The sequence below is a fragment of the Carassius carassius genome, chromosome 38 (genome assembly GCF_963082965.1).
Source record: "Carassius carassius chromosome 38, fCarCar2.1, whole genome shotgun sequence".
Lineage (NCBI taxonomy): Eukaryota > Metazoa > Chordata > Actinopteri > Cypriniformes > Cyprinidae > Carassius > Carassius carassius.
In genome coordinates this window covers 11330270-11347397 of record NC_081792.1, presented here as the reverse complement: position 1 = coordinate 11347397, position 17128 = coordinate 11330270, and the positions used below count along the sequence as shown (strand labels likewise).

Genomic DNA, 17128 nt, shown 5'->3' with positions numbered 1-17128 from the left:
AGCCCTATCTCGCTTGCAGATAGTTCAAAATGCAGCTGCTAGGCTTTTAGCGCGCTCCAAAAAATGGGAGCATATTACACCGGTTTTACGCTCTCTACACTGGCTACCCGTGCGCTATCGAGTTAATTTTAAAATTCTACTTTTAGTGTTTTAATCATTAAATGGTCTTGCCCCTACTTATCTTTCTGAATTATTGACTGAACACCGACCCCTCTTGTCTCTCCAGTCGTCCAACCAGAGATTATTATGTATCCCCAAGTCGAGGCTGAAATGTAGGGGTGACCGCGCTTTCTCGGTAGCTGCCCCTAGATTGTGGAATGCATTACCCCTTTGTATTAGATCTACACCCTCACTATCTGTTTTTAAATCTATGTTGAAAACGTACCTTTTTGATTTAGCATTTTAAAACGGAGAATTTTCTACTGTATTGTTTTACAGTATTATTATGTATTGTCTTATTGAAATATTTTTATTGTTGTTGTTCAGCACATTGGTCAACCAGTGGTTGTGTTTAATAGTGCTATATAAATCAAATTGACATTGACATTGTATCCGAATGCAGATACGAAAAATGTTGTGATTGTTACAGATACAAATACTGGCTGTTACATAAAAATGTAAATATGTAATGTCAGAATTATAAAGTTTTGACAATTTACATATGTAGCTTATTGTTGCATAAGGCTCTGAACTAATACGCGTTTATTGATAAGAACCATTTAATATTGTTTAATTTATAGTAACATGAACCACGAGTAGTCGAGTATTTTTTAAATAAGAAATCCACTAGCAGAAATCACTAGTCGTGCAACCCCTAGTATACACACTTTCTTTTTTTTAAACTTTCTTCACACTTTCATTTTTTAGAAAAAAAGATGGGAGCCATACGTGTGAGTAAATGAGAAGAATGTTGTCGAAAACCACCACGTCTGAGATCCACACAGCATATGGCAGATTGGACAGAAACTCATTAGACAGACAACATGATCATATTCTATAAAAAAATAAATAAATCTGTCTTGTTTTGTTAACCTAAAACATCTCTGGGAGGAAACGCCTCAGGATATTGAGAAAAAAGGGCACATCTGGTTTTATTTTCTGTCTCGTGATAGAATGATAATAAATTTGATGATTCTAGTAGCAAAACACACACTTCAGACCATATGGCTATTATGTTTTGCAGATTTATATGTCTAATTAGGGGAGAGGCAGTCGATCCGTCATAGTATATATACATGTATACACACACACACACACACATAAGGAGAAGGTAAGGAAAATAGGGGTGCTTAATTGTCAAAGACTGATTGATTGCTTTTAGTGAAATATGATCTGAACACTGACAGGTTCAACACATATTGATGCTTGGTCAGGACCCCTTGGCATCACGGTTTAAAGCTCAGCTTACCCCTTTAGCATCAATTTTTCGACGTGCAGGGTAATCTGTTGCTTTCAATTTTATGCCTCATGCTGTTATGCATCAGATCAATTACATTTAATTATTTGCATGCAGCTGTAAAAATAGAAATTATTTTATATAAATTTTTACTTTCATAGATGAAATGTCACAAATAACTAATAAAGAGTCTGACATCTGGCTTGATGGGTTATTTAACAAACATTGTCCTGTTTGCTCAGAGAATTAGTTCTGGCAACAGCACCTTTTACCCAAGCCTGAGCATTAATCATTATTAAGGCAAACAAAGCCTGTGCTTATACTCAGAACACCATCGAAACCCTCAAGAGCACACACTGTATTAGCAAACATCACCACTCTGTTCAGAACTAGCATTATGGGATGGCCTGTGGTCTGTGGCACCAGGCACTCAGAGTTTGAGATGTGATCAAAAATAACAATTCATTCACCAAAACTGTATTATGAGACAACCATGAAAATACAGATAGTTCAAGTTCAGCGGTTTCCGCTTCACTACAGTGAAAGCGTCCGATGCCTCTGTTTTGCGGGAAGAGATTGCAGTCCTACTGGGGAATGAAGTGATAGAGCCGGTCCCTCCAGCCGATATGAGGATGAGGTTTTATAGCCCTTACTTCATTGTACCCAAGAAAGGTGGTGGGTTATGACCAATCTTGGATCTGCGAGTTTTGAATCGGGCCCTTCACCGGCTACCGTTCAAGATGTTGACACATAAACTAATTTTCGGTTGCGTCCGTCCACAAGATTGGTTTTGCAGCGATCGACCTGAAGAACGTGTACTTTCATGTATCCATCCTTCCGCGCCACAGCCCTTTTCTGCAGTTTGCGTTCGAAGGACGGGGCATATCAGTACAAGGTCCTGCCCTTCGGGCTGTCCCTGTCTCCCCGTGTTGTCACGAAAGTCACGGAGGCAGCTCTTGTTCCCCTCAGAGAGCAGGGTGTTCACATTCTCAACTATCTAGACGATTGGCTGATACTAGCACAATCTCGGGATCAGTTGTGCGAGCACAGGGATTTGGTGCTCCGGCACCTGAGCCTGTTGGGCCTTCGGGTCAACTGGGAAAAGAGCAAACTCTTGAAGAGGCAGAGGATCTCTTTTCTCGGTATGGAGTTGGATTTGTTCAAACAGACAGCATGCCTCACAGAGGAACGGTGCTAGCCTGCTTGAATATGGTAAAAGGGCAGGACAGCAGTCCAACTGAAACTTTTTTAGAGGCTCCTGGGGCATATGGCGGCTGCGGCGGCACTTACACCACTCGGCCTGTTACATATGAGACCGCTCGAGCACTGGCTTTATGGCCAAGTCCCGAGGTGGGCGTGGAAGCGTGGCACTCATCGGGTCCAAGTTACACCAGCCTGTCGCCAGACCCTCACCCTGTGGTTAGATCGAACGGACAACACAGTGACCGTTGCGTACATCAACCGACAAGGTGGTCTGCGCTCCGTTGCATGTCACAACTCACCCACCACCTCCTACTTTGGAGTTGGAAGGTTCTCTCGCACAGACACTATGCAAAGTCCGGGAGGACGAGGAGCAAGTCTTGCTAGTGGCGCCTTATTGGCCTCGCGACAGCCCCCCATTGGCCGATTCCTCTGAGGAAGGATCTACTGACTCAGAGACGGGGCACCATTTGGCACCCACATCCAGACCTTTGGAAACTCCATGTCTGGTCCCTGGACGGGACGTGGAGGTTCTAGGTGACCTACTCCAAGAGGTAGTGAACACCATCACTTCGGCAAGAGCACCGTCTATGAGACATGCTTTCGCCTTGAAGTGGAACCTGTTCATCGAGTGGTGTTCTTCTCTCGGAGAAGAGCCCCGAAAATGCCCGATTGCGGTCGTGCTTTCCTTTCTGCAGCAAGGACTGGAGCGAAGGCTGTCTCCCTCCACTCTCAAAGTCCAGGTTGCTGCTATTGCTGCATACCATGACCCCTTGAATGGGAAGTCTTTGGGTAAGCATGACCTCATCGTCAGGTTCCTTAGAGGGGCCAGGAGGTTAAATCCTTCCCGGCCCCCCTCTATACCCTCTTGGGACCTGACTCTAGTGCTTAAATCACTACAGCAGGGTGCATTCGAGCCTTTGCATTCAGTGGAGCTCAAGTTTCTTTCATTGAAAACTCTGCTCCTGCTTGCACTGGCCTCCATCAAGAGGGTAGGGGACCTGCATGCATTTTCGGTCGACGATTCGTGCCTAGAGTTTGGGCCGGCTGACTCCCAGGTAATTCTGAGGCTACGTGCCCAAGGTTCCCACTACACCCTTCAAAGACCAAGTGGTGAACCTTCAAGCGCTGCCCCTGGAGGAGGAAGACCCAGCCCTGGCTTTGCTCTGTCCTGTCCGAGCACTGAGATGCTACATAGACCGGACACAAATCTTCAGGACCTCAGACCAGCTCTTTGTCTGTTATGGAGGCCGGCAGAAGGGGAATGCCATCTCTAAGCAGAGGATGGCCCCTGGATTGTGGATGCCATAACCCTGGATTATCAGGCTTAGGGTGTGCCCTGCCCGTTTAGGTTGAGAGCTCACTCAACTAAAAGTGTTGCATCCTCCTGGGCGCTGGCTCGTGGTGCCTCGTTGACAGATATTTGTAGAGCTGCGGGCTGGGCGACCCCTAACACGTTCGCTAGGTTCTATAGTCTTCGTGTAGAGCCGGTATCCTCCTGTGTTCTTACCTCAAATGGATGGTGGCACTGAGAGGCCCTGGTTAGTGTCGGCTTGCTTAAACTGCTCCAGAGTGTCCGTACTGTAGGCCCTGTTGAGATCCTCCATCACCCTAGGCAGCTGGACACGGCTGAACATCCGGCACCTGGCCTTCACGATGAATCCGTGAGAACCATGGAAGTCTGGGTTCCATATTGAGACCTAAGCGTTACTCCTATGTGTATTGTCCATGGTATAGCCTTAGAGCCCGTGTTTCCCTGGCAGACTTCTGCCTTCCCAAGAGGGTTTTAATCACCTCAAATTTCTCCATATACATCTAAACGGATGCTATATGTGTATTTGCTCCCTGAGACCTCCTTCGGGAAGGATTGGGCTTCCGCAGCATCCCTGTTCCAAGCAGAACGGGTACGTTTTTCCAGTGTTATCCAATCTCACCCAGTGAGGTAGTGCTTTGACAATGGTGAGTGGAACTACTTGTTCTGAGATTTGGAGATTCGTCCGGCACCTGGCCTTCACGATGAATCCGTGAGAACCATGGAAGTCTGGGTTCCATATTGAGACCTAAGCGTTACTCGTATGTGTATAGTCCACGGTATAGCCTTAGAGCCCATGTTTCCCTGGCAGACTTCTGCCTTCCCAAGAGGGTTTTAATCACCTCAAATTTCTCCATATACATCTAAACGGATGCTATATGTGTATTTGCTCCCTGAGACCTCCTTCGGGAAGGATTGGGCTTCCGCAGCATCCCTGTTCCAAGCAGAACGGGTACGTTTTTCCAGTGTTATCCAATCTCACCCAGTGAGGTAGTGCTTTGACAATGGTGAGTGGAACTACTTGTTCTGAGATTTGGAGATTCGTCCGGCACCTGGCCTTCACGATGAATCCGTGAGAACCATGGAAGTCTGGGTTCCATATTGAGACCTAAGCGTTACTCGTATGTGTATAGTCCACGGTATAGCCTTAGAGCCCATGTTTCCCTGGCAGACTTCTGCCTTCCCAAGAGGGTTTTAATCACCTCAAATTTCTCCATATACATCTAAACAGATGCTATATGTGTATTTGCTCCCCGAGACCTCCTTCGGGAAGGATTGGGCTTCCGCAGCGTCCCTGTTCCAAGCAGAACGGGTATGTTTTTCCAGTGTTATCCAATCTCACCCAGTGAGGTAGTGCTTTGACAATGGTGAGTGGAACTACTTGTTCCGAGATTTGGAAGTCGCTCAAAAGGCTTTTTCGCGGTTGTGGCTTCAGTCGACTTCAGTGAGACATGGTGGTTTATGAGATGAGTAGTTCCTTCGCTCGGAAATGAAAATATGTACACAGTCTTGTACCTTTGACTTTTTTTGTATTTTCTCTTCGTTTTTTTTACTCAAAATGATATGTTATATGCTTATGAGTTCAGCCGTATCTGGTTATCCTCAGACATGCTCTAAAACTCTTTAGATACGGATTTTCCAAAACTTCAATGGGAAAAATGAATGGGAAATTTACTTCCGGCACCTAAGCTCTCTCGGGCTGTGGGCAGGACTGTGATGCTCTATTGCATGCCAATGTGCATTGGCTCGTTTAGTTTACACTCAAAGTAGATCTATCAAAGCAATATCCCATTTTGCGTCCGTATTTACCATACATAACAGAAACGTTTCTCAAGCCTACTTAACCATTTTCTATTTTAATATATTTTAGAGCGTCATTTATTCCTGTGATGCAAAGTTGAATTTTTCATCAGTTTTCTTGATTGTCACATGATCTTTCAGAAATCATTCTAATATGCTGATTTGCTGCTCTAAATGTTTATTGGTTCTTATTATTATCCATTCTTTTTTTTCTGCTTAATATTTATGTGGAAATTGTGATGCATTTTATTTTTCAGGATTGTTTGATGAATAGAAAGTTTAAAAGTACAGCATTAATTAAAAGTAGAAACCTTTTGTAACATTATATATGTCTGTATTTTAACTTTTTTATATACAAAGTATTTATTTATTTATTTTACTTTTGAATCTTGGTTTCCACAAAATATTAAATATTAAAATAAAAATCGTTTTCTACATGGATAATTGAAATGTATCTTGAGCAGAAAATCTGCATTTGAATGATTTCTGAAGAATCGTGTGACACTGAAGACTGGAGTAATGATGCTAAACATTCAATGACATTTTAAAATATATTCAAATAGGTGACAGTTTTTTTAATCTGAAATAATATTTTAGTTTTTGCTATCTTTTTTTTAATCAAATAAATACAGCTGATAGTGTATGTCTAGAATGCAGCATTCTTCAAAAAGACGGAGCAGCGATGAACAACAAAGCTTTGAAAAATCCACAGGGTGAAAAATGACATGCTCAGCTGGACACTGATTGCAGAGAGATTGCCAATGAGAGGAAGGAAATTCAGACAGAATTAATGATCTAATAACGGTGATTCAGTGACACTGCTGTTGGGTCAGGTGAACCTCAGAGAACAGAAGTTGCTTGGAGATTCAGTCGTGACATGAGTTGGACATTATTTTCCTTGTGGCCTGTGCAGAGACGTGTCTGGCAACAGCTCCCCATCCTAAGCCCTCCACCTCCCCCATATGAGAAATGCGTTTAATTTCACAGATGAAGCACCATGTGGTGGGCAGAGGGGGAGATCAGAGACCAAAGCTGTGTTTGGGTTCCGGAGTCAGCAGGCAAACGGAAGCATCAGTTATCAATTAGAAAACCCTTTGAAACAGTTGAAACTCATTTTACTCAATGGAATCATCTGCCCTCTTGACAAAATCAAGCAATTATATTCCGCTCATGTACAACACTCATTCAATTTAAGACCAGGCTGTTCTTTTAAATAAAGCGTGATACATATGACATATGAGTGTGATCTTGCATGGCTTACAACTCTGAATAAATGTAAATGTTCCTTCCCCTCCTCGATTCCGAGAAATGAGAAATAAAAGGGCAAAGCTGGGCACATGGAGAAGTAGAAAACACTGCCTGAAGACCATGAATGGATATAGAATATTTATGAGACACGAGAAAATGATCGCAGTCCAGTTCTGCTGCTTAGGATAAAGTTTCACGGTTGCACAGGATGCGGTGAGATTTCAAGGTACATTTGCAATTTATGATGCAGCCATCTACTGAAGCATCCTCTGCCTTCAAGAGCCACAGCTGCCACAGTTATTACTTCTAATCAATTTTAAAAGGTAAAATACCTACAACGAAGACTCAAGATAAAATATTAATGGCAAATAGGTAGTGTGCAATGCGACAAAAAATGTTGGATGTAAGAACTAGACCATAAAAAGATCTTCTGTGAATGAGAGCGTAATAATTAGCAAAACTAAACAAATAAAATTACATTATATATTAGGGCTGGTAATTTAACGCATTAATTTGATTAATTAATTATGGAGAAAAATAATGCGTTAAAATTATTAACGCATTTGACGCACTTGCCCCGCCCCAGACCTTTGTGGATCATCTGCCATTTCATACAGTTGATTGATGAACAATATGAGGCAGAGCAACAACTTGCTGCGTGATGGAGCCTAGAGAATATCCCTAAAAGATATGGGGCAAAATGCCCGTTTGAAAAGTCAAATGCAAATGTGATACTCATCTCAACAGTTCATTAAGAAGTTAATATTGTGTTATTTTAGACACAATGTTGTCGGTTTTGCTCAGTTTTGCCAACCAGAAGATAAAAACAAAGCAACTGTTCATCCCCGAGCAACCCACAGGGGCATTTCATTTCTTAATCCACGTTTTGACCGATTTTGGTGAACCATTTGGCGCATTGAACCATTGGCCATAATCGCGTTTGCTCGAAGTGTCACACAGACCGATCGGTGTATGACATCAAAGTACCGCGAGAGTGATTCAAAAGCACAAGGAGTCGTCTGCTCTCTAAAGCTCTTACGGTACTTTGATGTTACACACCGATCGGTCTGATGGTGATGATCCACTTCAACTCGAACAAGCCTAATGATTCAGTGAACCATTCATAAAGAACCATTTACTTCACTCCTGAATGAATCAGCCATTGGAACGAATCAAACGAATGAATAAATGACTCGATGACTTAATCATTAAGACATTTACCACCACCTACTGGCAGTTTTAATTTATTATTTAGAGTATCATTTCATTAAATAAATAATTTTATATTTTCTGAGTAATAATTATAAAATTAAGAAAATAAATTATTAAAGTTATATAATTATATAAGTTCACCCAACCAAAAATGACAATTCTGTCATCATTTACTCACATGGTCCAAAAGAGTATGTAATACATTTGATCAAACAAAATATTTCTTGCTGAACCTACTTTTTGTAATCTTTGTTTGATGCCTTTGCACAACAATGACTTTAAATTATCTTTTCAGAGTAATTTCTCCAAATTTGATGTGCGATTCATTTGATTAATTAATCACCACATCATGTAATTACTTAGATAAAAAATCGCTTACCAGCCCTAATATATATATAAATCATGTAATTTTAACTACCATTCTTATGTGTAGCAAAAACAGTGTGTGGTGATTTAAACTAAGTTTTATATTTGATGTTGTTAAGGGGTGGCTGAAATTACTAACTAACCAGAGAAATATACGAGGGGCTGATTTATCTGCATCCCTTTCTTTTGTATACCACTTTATACACACACACACACACACAGTTCCTTGGTTAACAATTATTAAAATAATAATTAAAAATAACTAATCTTGTCTTAGCAAGTACCACTAAAAATAAGATCCTCAGGGGGGATGTCTGAGATAGGTTTTTTATTTTATTTTTTTTTTTTTTACTAATGGACCTTGAGTCTGGAAATAAATAAAAGTGTAGTGAAGTGAAAGCACATTGAACACAATCAGCTCGGTTTTTGGGTCCTTGGAGCCATAAAGAAATGGCCCTCTTTCTGATGGTCAGTCGCTAACAGATAAGAGCAGTTCTTCAGTTACACTGCAAGCTGAACAGAGCCGAGAAAATTAAGCATTCAGAAAAGGCACAGCTTAAATTTGCATATGACAGGGATCTCCAGTGAATCCAACACTGTGTTTAAAGATTACACTTTGAAACGAATGGACTTTTATAAATGAACAAAATGATACAAATAGCTTCCTGCTGAAAATCTTTAGTTAAGTGAACAAAATATCCTTCTTTCAATGAACCAGAAAACATTCAGTTCCTCACTGCTCAGAAACAGCTCTCAGTTAGGCTTGTTTTATTCATTTTATGTACTATACTCTACATTTATATTCTTACTGAAGTCAAAAGGTGAAGAACGAGCTTTAAAGAGTTACTCAGTGCAGCAGGGCTGGCGTGATGATGAATGTGCTCGTCTGATCCAGAACAGGAGGTATCATTTTTTCTTCTTCTCTGACCTATATTCCACATTGTGCTTCAACCATGAAACCTCAGAATGGCATTGACCACAAATTAGAAAGGACTTTAAAACAAAATGGACGTCTTATATTTTGAATAGAACTGAGATTATATTTCCTTACAAAAGGGCAAAAAGGATATTGCGTGCTTTCTCAGTGCAAACATTCTCAAATTTTGGATGAATTAATCAAGTAGATCAGTACACTTTAATTAAATCATAACAGAGACTAATGTCTATATATATATAAAAAATTCTTCAAAGTAGCCACCTTTTGCTTTGATTACTGCTTTGCACACTCTTGGCATTCTCTTGATGAGCTTCAAGAGGTAGTCACCTGAAATGGTCTTCCAACAGTCTTGAAGGAGTTCCCCGAGAGATGCTTAGCACTTGTTGGCCCTTTTGCCTTCTGTCTGTGGTCCAGCTCACCCCTAAACCATCTCGATTGGGTTCAGGTCCGGTGACTGTGGAGGCCAGGTCATCTGGCACAGCACCCCATCACTCTCCTTCTTGGTCAAATAGCCCTTGATGCCTTCAGTGTGAATCTACAATTTTCATAGTCATGAAAATAAAGAAAACTCTTTGAATGAGAAGGTGTGTCCAAACTGTTGGTCTGTACTGTATATATATACAGTACAGACCAAAAGTTTGGGAACATTACTATTTTTAATGTTTTTGAAAGAAGTTTCTTCTGCTCATCAAGCCTGCATTTATTTGATCAAAAATACAGAAAATACTGTATATATATATATATATATATATATATATATATATATATATATATATATGAAACCGTAAAAATACTTTAAATATGAATCCTGCATGTCCCTGTATCATACTGGAGCACACATGACCCTTGTGGTGTTTTCTGTGTGAATGAGTGTTGTAGTTTCATCTACTACACAAACTCAAACACACTGTTTTCAGCGTCTGCTTCTCAATGAACTTCATCTCCAGAGCTGCTCTTAGAGTCACTTAATGAGCATTTTACCATTAAATTTGAGAAAAACTACCATCATATCATAAACAGAATCTTTACTATTGTACCACGGAATGTAAGTCTTAATGTGATACTACTACTACTAATAAATTTACTATTAAAACTTTGTTTTTTAAGGAATAATCACACCTGTATCGGACAACACTTTGTTTGGTTGCCAAAACAAAAAACAAAAAAAACTTAATTTGTTTGTTTAATAATGTTTTATGCTTTCATTATTTCCAGAAAAATAGAAAAGAAAAAAAAAACATATGGCCCTATTACTGTAAAATAAAAAATAAACAAACAAAGACATGCTTTTTATTATTAAAATGAAACCATTAAAATGGGATTAAAAACAGCATTTGGTAAAATAATAAAATACAATTTGAGAAAAAAACATTTAAATATTTCATAGGGCCCTAAATAATTTATTTTTGCTCAACTTTTCATAAATTGTTGTTACATTATGTAAGTTTCATGATTTCAATTAATTAAACATGCTTTTTGATGAATTAATTTTTAATTTTACCATTACAATAAAGTCAAGGAAAAAACTGAATTCAAAAATTAAAAAAAAAAATAATGAATGCAATTTGGAAAAAATAGAATGGAATTTGGGGAAAAAATTAAGATTTCATAGGCACTACATAATCAGTAACCTAACAGTGCTGGGTTGGTAAAGCAGATGTTAAAGACAGAATGCACATCACACAGGTTCAAACACATACTGTGCCTATACCACTTCAACTATCTGTGCTGACAGTAATATGTGTGTAAAATAAAACAAAAACTAACTAAAGCAGAGAGGAGAGAGAACTTTGCAACTGCCTGAAGCATGGAAAGTGTTCTTTTGAAATGGCATTTTAGAGGAGTGATTAAAAACAGTGGTTTTCTAAAATAAATGGTTTCTTCCTGACTTTCAGTGCTTATGATAGACTTTCAGTCTATAGCTGTGCCCCAAATCAGAAGCTGCATCCTTTGAAAGGCTGCCTTTGAAGACTGAATGCATCATATTAGCCCCATGAAGGCCGTCCCAATTCGAAGCCTCCTTCAAATGCGGCCTCGAAATGTATCCTTCATTTCTGGGGCCAGGAAGGACACAACTGTTAGATAAATAAATTATTTATTTATTTGTATGTGTGAGTGAGAGAGAGAGAGAGAGAGAATGACGGATTATACTTTTCAGGTTTCAGCTTTATTGAATATCTAACATTACAAAAAACTTTAAAGAGGTTCAAATTTGGTCTTAAAAGTAAGTTATTCAATATTTATTAAACAGTCAGTGTTAGACTGGAATTAACTAATTGTATTGATTCTTGAAACTAAATATAAGTAAATTAATCTCTCTAACTTTGTCCACCAATGCATTGTAAGAATTCAATTTCCCATAAACATTACATGGAATGCTGCCTGTTTTTGGGAAAAAAGATGTATCTAGCTTTTGGATTTGAATCGCTCTGTAGCAGTTTTGGAGAAGAGTGCACATCTCTATAATCAGATGTGATGGCTAGACTACCTGTGTCAAAAGCACAGTCTTCAGACACATCCTAGCCATTAGCCACCCTGACACCAGCATAATGTCATTTAAAGGACTGCTGTGTGTCCAGATGTCTAGAGAACAGCAGTGCTTTCCTCAGATAATCCAACACATCTGTGCTGCAGAAAGTGATACATCTGATGAAAGAGATGGAGAAAATCCATAAGCTGCTAAAAATGGAGCCACTTTATTCTGAATTCGACTTATTCTTAGAGATCCACTATATTCAGCTAAAAAACACTTATAAAATGTTTACAATGATGTAAACTCACATATACAGTATAAACTGTAAATAATTTATATCAGGGGCCCTAAAAGCTGTTTTATTCTACTTAAAGGTGGTTCACGCTTCATGGTGGTTCCCATGTTGAGATCACATGACCAGGCAAATTTATCAGACATTTTAGCTGTGGAAAAGAAATCACGGACTTGCTAAGTGACAATTTTTGCATAATACTGCAATATGTCTCTTACTTATCAGCTAGAAAAATAATAATAATAATAATAATAATAATAATAATTTGAAAATAGCTAGCAAAAATGTTATCACTCAAACCGCTTTCATTGTATATTTTAGACTATGATTTTTTTAAACATATGCTACTCCTACTGTCCAAAGTACAAACATATCAGCATTTAGAAATACCTTTATGCATATATTTTTCAGTATAGTATGGTCAGGTTTTTTTTTTTTTTTTGTCAACGTCTATCTAAACACTGGCTCAGACCACATTCAGAACAAGTCTTTTTGAGTTCAACACTGTTTCAAACCTTCATGGAGTTGCTCTTGAAATTGGCAACTTGAAATGAGTTTTTATCAGGGCTTTTGCGTTAAAATGATACGTATCATTGCCAAATTTTCACAATACCATATAAATTGGGACTAAAAAGGACCTACAGTTATAAAGCTATACAACACTGTAAACAGTATCATAAAAGACCATGATGCATTATCAGTCTTCAGTCTAAACACTTCCATTAATAAGAGAATTATCACAAGCACAAGAGACTGATATGAGGAATCAGATTCTCTGGAAAACACACAGGGATGTAAAGCAGTTCCACACGGTCAGGAAAGAGTAATGAGAAGAAAATGAAAGTTGTACAACTCTCAATGCTTGATAGTATTAATATCCTGAAAAAAAACGTAAAAGCTTCAATAAATAAGTACTAACCCCATTCCAAATAAGTTAGGACACTGTACAAATTGTGAGTAAAAAAGGAATGGAATAATTTACAAATCTCATAAACTTATATTTTATTCAGAATAGAATATAGAAAACATATCAAATGTTGAAGTGAGAAATTTTGAAATGTCATGCCATATATTGGCTCATTTTGGTTTCATGAGAGCTACACATTCCAAAAAAGTTGGGACAGGTAGCAATAAGAGGCCAAAAAAGTTAAATGTACATATAAGGAACAGCTGGAGGAACAATTTGCAACTTATTAGGTCAATTGGCAACATGATTGGGTATAAAAAGAGCCTCTCAGAGTGGGAGTGTCTCTCAGAAGTCAAGATGGGCAGAGGATCACCAATCCCCCCAATGCTGTGGCGAAAAATAGTGGAGCAATATCAGAAAGGAGTTTCTCAGAGAAAAATTGCAAAGAGTTTGAAGATATCATTATCTACAGTGCATAATATCATTCAAAGATTCAGAGAATCTGGAACAATATCTGTGCGTAAGGGTCAAGGCCAGAAAACCATACTGGATGCCCGTGATCTTCGGGCACTTAGACGGCACTGCATCACATACAGTAATGCCACTGTAATGGAAATCACAACATGGGCTCAGGAATACTTCCAGAAAACATTGTCGGTGAACACAATCCACCGTGCCATTCACCGTTGCCGCCTAAAACTCTATAGGTCAAAAAAGAAGCCATATCTAAACATGATCCAGAAGCGCAGGCGTTTTCTCTGGGCCAAGGCTCATTTTAAATGGACTGTGGCAAAGTGGAAAACTGTTCTGTGGTCAGACAAATCAAAATTTGAAGTAAAAAAAAAAAAAAACTGCGATGCCATGTCATCCGGACTAAAGAGGACAAGGACAACCCAAGTTGTTATCAGCGCTCCGTTCAGAAGCCTGCATCTCTGATGGTATGGGGTTGCATGAGTGCATGTGGCATGGGCAGCTCACACATCTGGAAAGGCACCATCAATGATATATCCAAGTTCTAGAACAACATATGCTCCCATCCAGACAACGTCTCTTTCAGGGAAGACCTTGCATTTTCCAACATGACAATGCCAGACCACATACTGCAGCAATTACAACATCATGGCTGCGTAGAAGAAGGATCCGGGTACTGAAATGGCCAGCCTGCAGTCCAGATCTTTCACCCATAGAAAACATTTGGTCCATCATAAAAATTAAAATGCGACAAAGAAGACCTAAGACAACTAGAACTAGACCTTGAGCAACTAGAAGCCTGTTTTAGACAAGAATGGGACAACATTCCTGTTCCTAAACTTGAGCAACTTGTCTCTTCAGTCCCCAGACGTTTGCAGACTGTTATAAAAAGAAGAGGGGATGCCACACAGTGGTAAACATGGCCTTGTCCCAAATTTTTTGAGATGTGTTCATGCCATGAAATTTAAAATCAACTTAATTTTCCCTTTAAATTACACATTATCTCAGTTTAAACATTTGATATTTCATTATGTTGTATTCTGAATAAAATATTTAAATTTGAAACTTCCACATCATTGCATTCTGTTTTTATTCACAATTTGTACAGTGTTCCAACTTTTTTGGAATCGGGTTTGTAAAACACATCTATGATTCACTTTAGTACACCTACTTCATATTCTCTGTGATTCCAACAGCCAAACAATCAGCGTTCACGGACCATACGCTGCTTTACTGTCAGATATTTTTATTTTGTTGTGCTTTTCAACTCATGCTTTCATTTTTAGAAAGCACTGTGTGGGTTACTGGTGAAAATGTTGCTTAATGAATAGAGGTTTAAATGAAATGTAGCTGTTTTTACAGCAATATTTGTTGAGCAGAAAAGAGTCTGAGATTCGACTGAAGAAAACATTATGATAACAGGTGAAAGGAATGCATATATAAATTATGCTGATTTCACTTTGCTGTGTAAGGAAGCCTATTATCGCATTTAATATTTCCAGTGAATATTTCTCAGAGTGAGTTTATTTTGTACAGCCAATTTATGTATAGAAACAGAACTCTTGGACATCAATACTGATACTTTTTTATGAAAAAACTATAATTCATAACTAACATGTTTCACACTGAATGGGGTGGACTGGCAAAATGAGAACCTGCTGTTTATTAACACTGATTTGAGAATAACCCTTTCTTACCTAGGAAAATAGTTAAATAGTATGTAAAAACACAGTTGTGTCTGTATTTGTACTGCGTATGCCTTATGCATTTTCAGCTAAATTTAAAAAACAGTCATGAAATTTTTTTTTTGTATGCAAAAACAACAATAACAAATAACTATAACTAAAATGAATAATAATAATAAAAAAAAATAAAAAAATAATATATATATATATATATATATATATATATATATATATATATATATATATATATATATATATATATATAATAACTAAGCCATAGCTTTGGCTCAAAAAAAATGCAAGTAGTGAATTTTACAATATTATAAAATACAAAACGTTTGTGACAACTTGCCCCAACCAGACATCAATGAGCAATATTTTATTTAAACTGGTAGACTGGCCAAATGTATTAACTATATTAAAACCTACCTCCATTATTTAGTTGAAACTGCATTTTTTTTATTTTTTAAATACGATGATATTAGAAATTCAATTTAGAGGACAAAAATGCACATTTGCCCCAAATACTTCATTTAAGCAGGTTTTGAACTAGATGTTAAAAAATTATAATAATTAGACGTTACACTGAAAACCTCACAGATACTGAGATACAGACAACTATCACATGGATAAGGTACTCTATTTCATTTCAAAAGAACCCGTTATCTGCGATTTACCGTTTATTAAAAGTAGACGGCCAGGACATCCGTGGTTTCTTCAGACCCGGACGCACCTTCTCCGTGGCTCGGTTACAGCGCAGGTACCTCTCGTTGTCGGAGTGGTACCGCTGCTTGATTCGGATGTGGGTTCGGGGCTGCCTCCAGAGATGCTTGGGCGGTTTGGCCAGACCTGCGCCTTCCCTGCTCAGAGCCGAGCACTCCATCACTACACAAGTTCTGTCCAAAGTCTGGAATATTAACAGTCGAAGTTCGTGTAATTCCTCAAAGCCAGAAGAGCTGTTCAGCGGTTAGTGGTGCTGAACCAGAGACAACGATACGCTCAAGTTTACACGGCAAAAAAACAAACACTCAGTATGATAAAACAGTAGAGGCAAAGTTACTCTCGCTCAGTCACTCTCCGCGCCGTTCAGGTGGAGCAGACGGAGACTGAGTGAATTCAAACACTGTCTGAAACATGTGACCGTCTCACAGCAAACAAAAATGCGAAACGTGTCAGGCTGAAGTGAGAGAGAGAGAGAGAGAGAGAGAGAGTGAGAGAGAGAGTGAGAGAGAGAGAGAGAGAGAGAGAGAGAGAGAGAGAGAGCGAGCGCTGAGGCGGATATAAAGATCCAGCAGAGCTGCGCGCTTCAGTGACGCCCAGTGTGCATTACATCACCAGGTGCTTTACACACCCTCAAACTGAGCAAATAAACAGTAAGCAATTGTGAGTTGCCTTGAAATAGAAAATTCAGTTTCTTTCCCGGGCTCTAACACAAACTTTTCTTCTGGGAGGATGTAGGACTGGATAGGAAATTTCGCGAAAAAATATTTTTGTTGTTTTTAAATGGTGATTACGTATGATTGGTCACAACTGGTCACATAAAAAAAGTATGTATGTATTGAAGAAAAGTAATAATGTAATTGCATTTAATTATTTTGGCCTCATATGGTAGCTTTTTTATATATTGTATCCTTCTAGTAGGTGTTTTGTGTGTTTTTGCTGGAACATGCTGGCCATTTCTCGACATGGACTGCTTCAGGCTGATTTAGAAAATTGACTACAAGCTGCTGGGACTGTGATCAACCTAAGAGACCTTGATAAATCTGGTTAAAGCTGGTAGACCACCTTCATGTAACAAACCAGCTGCTATGTTCCAAAAACAAGCTTGA

The 17128-nt window shown here is 38.7% G+C and overlaps 1 protein-coding gene across 1 annotated transcript in view; it reads right to left on the bottom strand.

Moving 5' to 3' along the window:
• Positions 1–16436, bottom strand: part of LOC132119307 (cAMP-specific 3',5'-cyclic phosphodiesterase 4C-like) — a 75003-nt gene extending 58567 nt beyond the window's left edge. The window contains exon 1 of the mRNA XM_059529147.1: positions 15977–16436. Within this exon, the coding sequence (XP_059385130.1) occupies positions 15977–16182 (206 nt within the window). The 5' untranslated portion in view covers positions 16183–16436. The remainder of the gene's footprint in view (positions 1–15976) is intronic.
• Between the last annotated feature and the right edge of the window lie 692 nt (positions 16437–17128).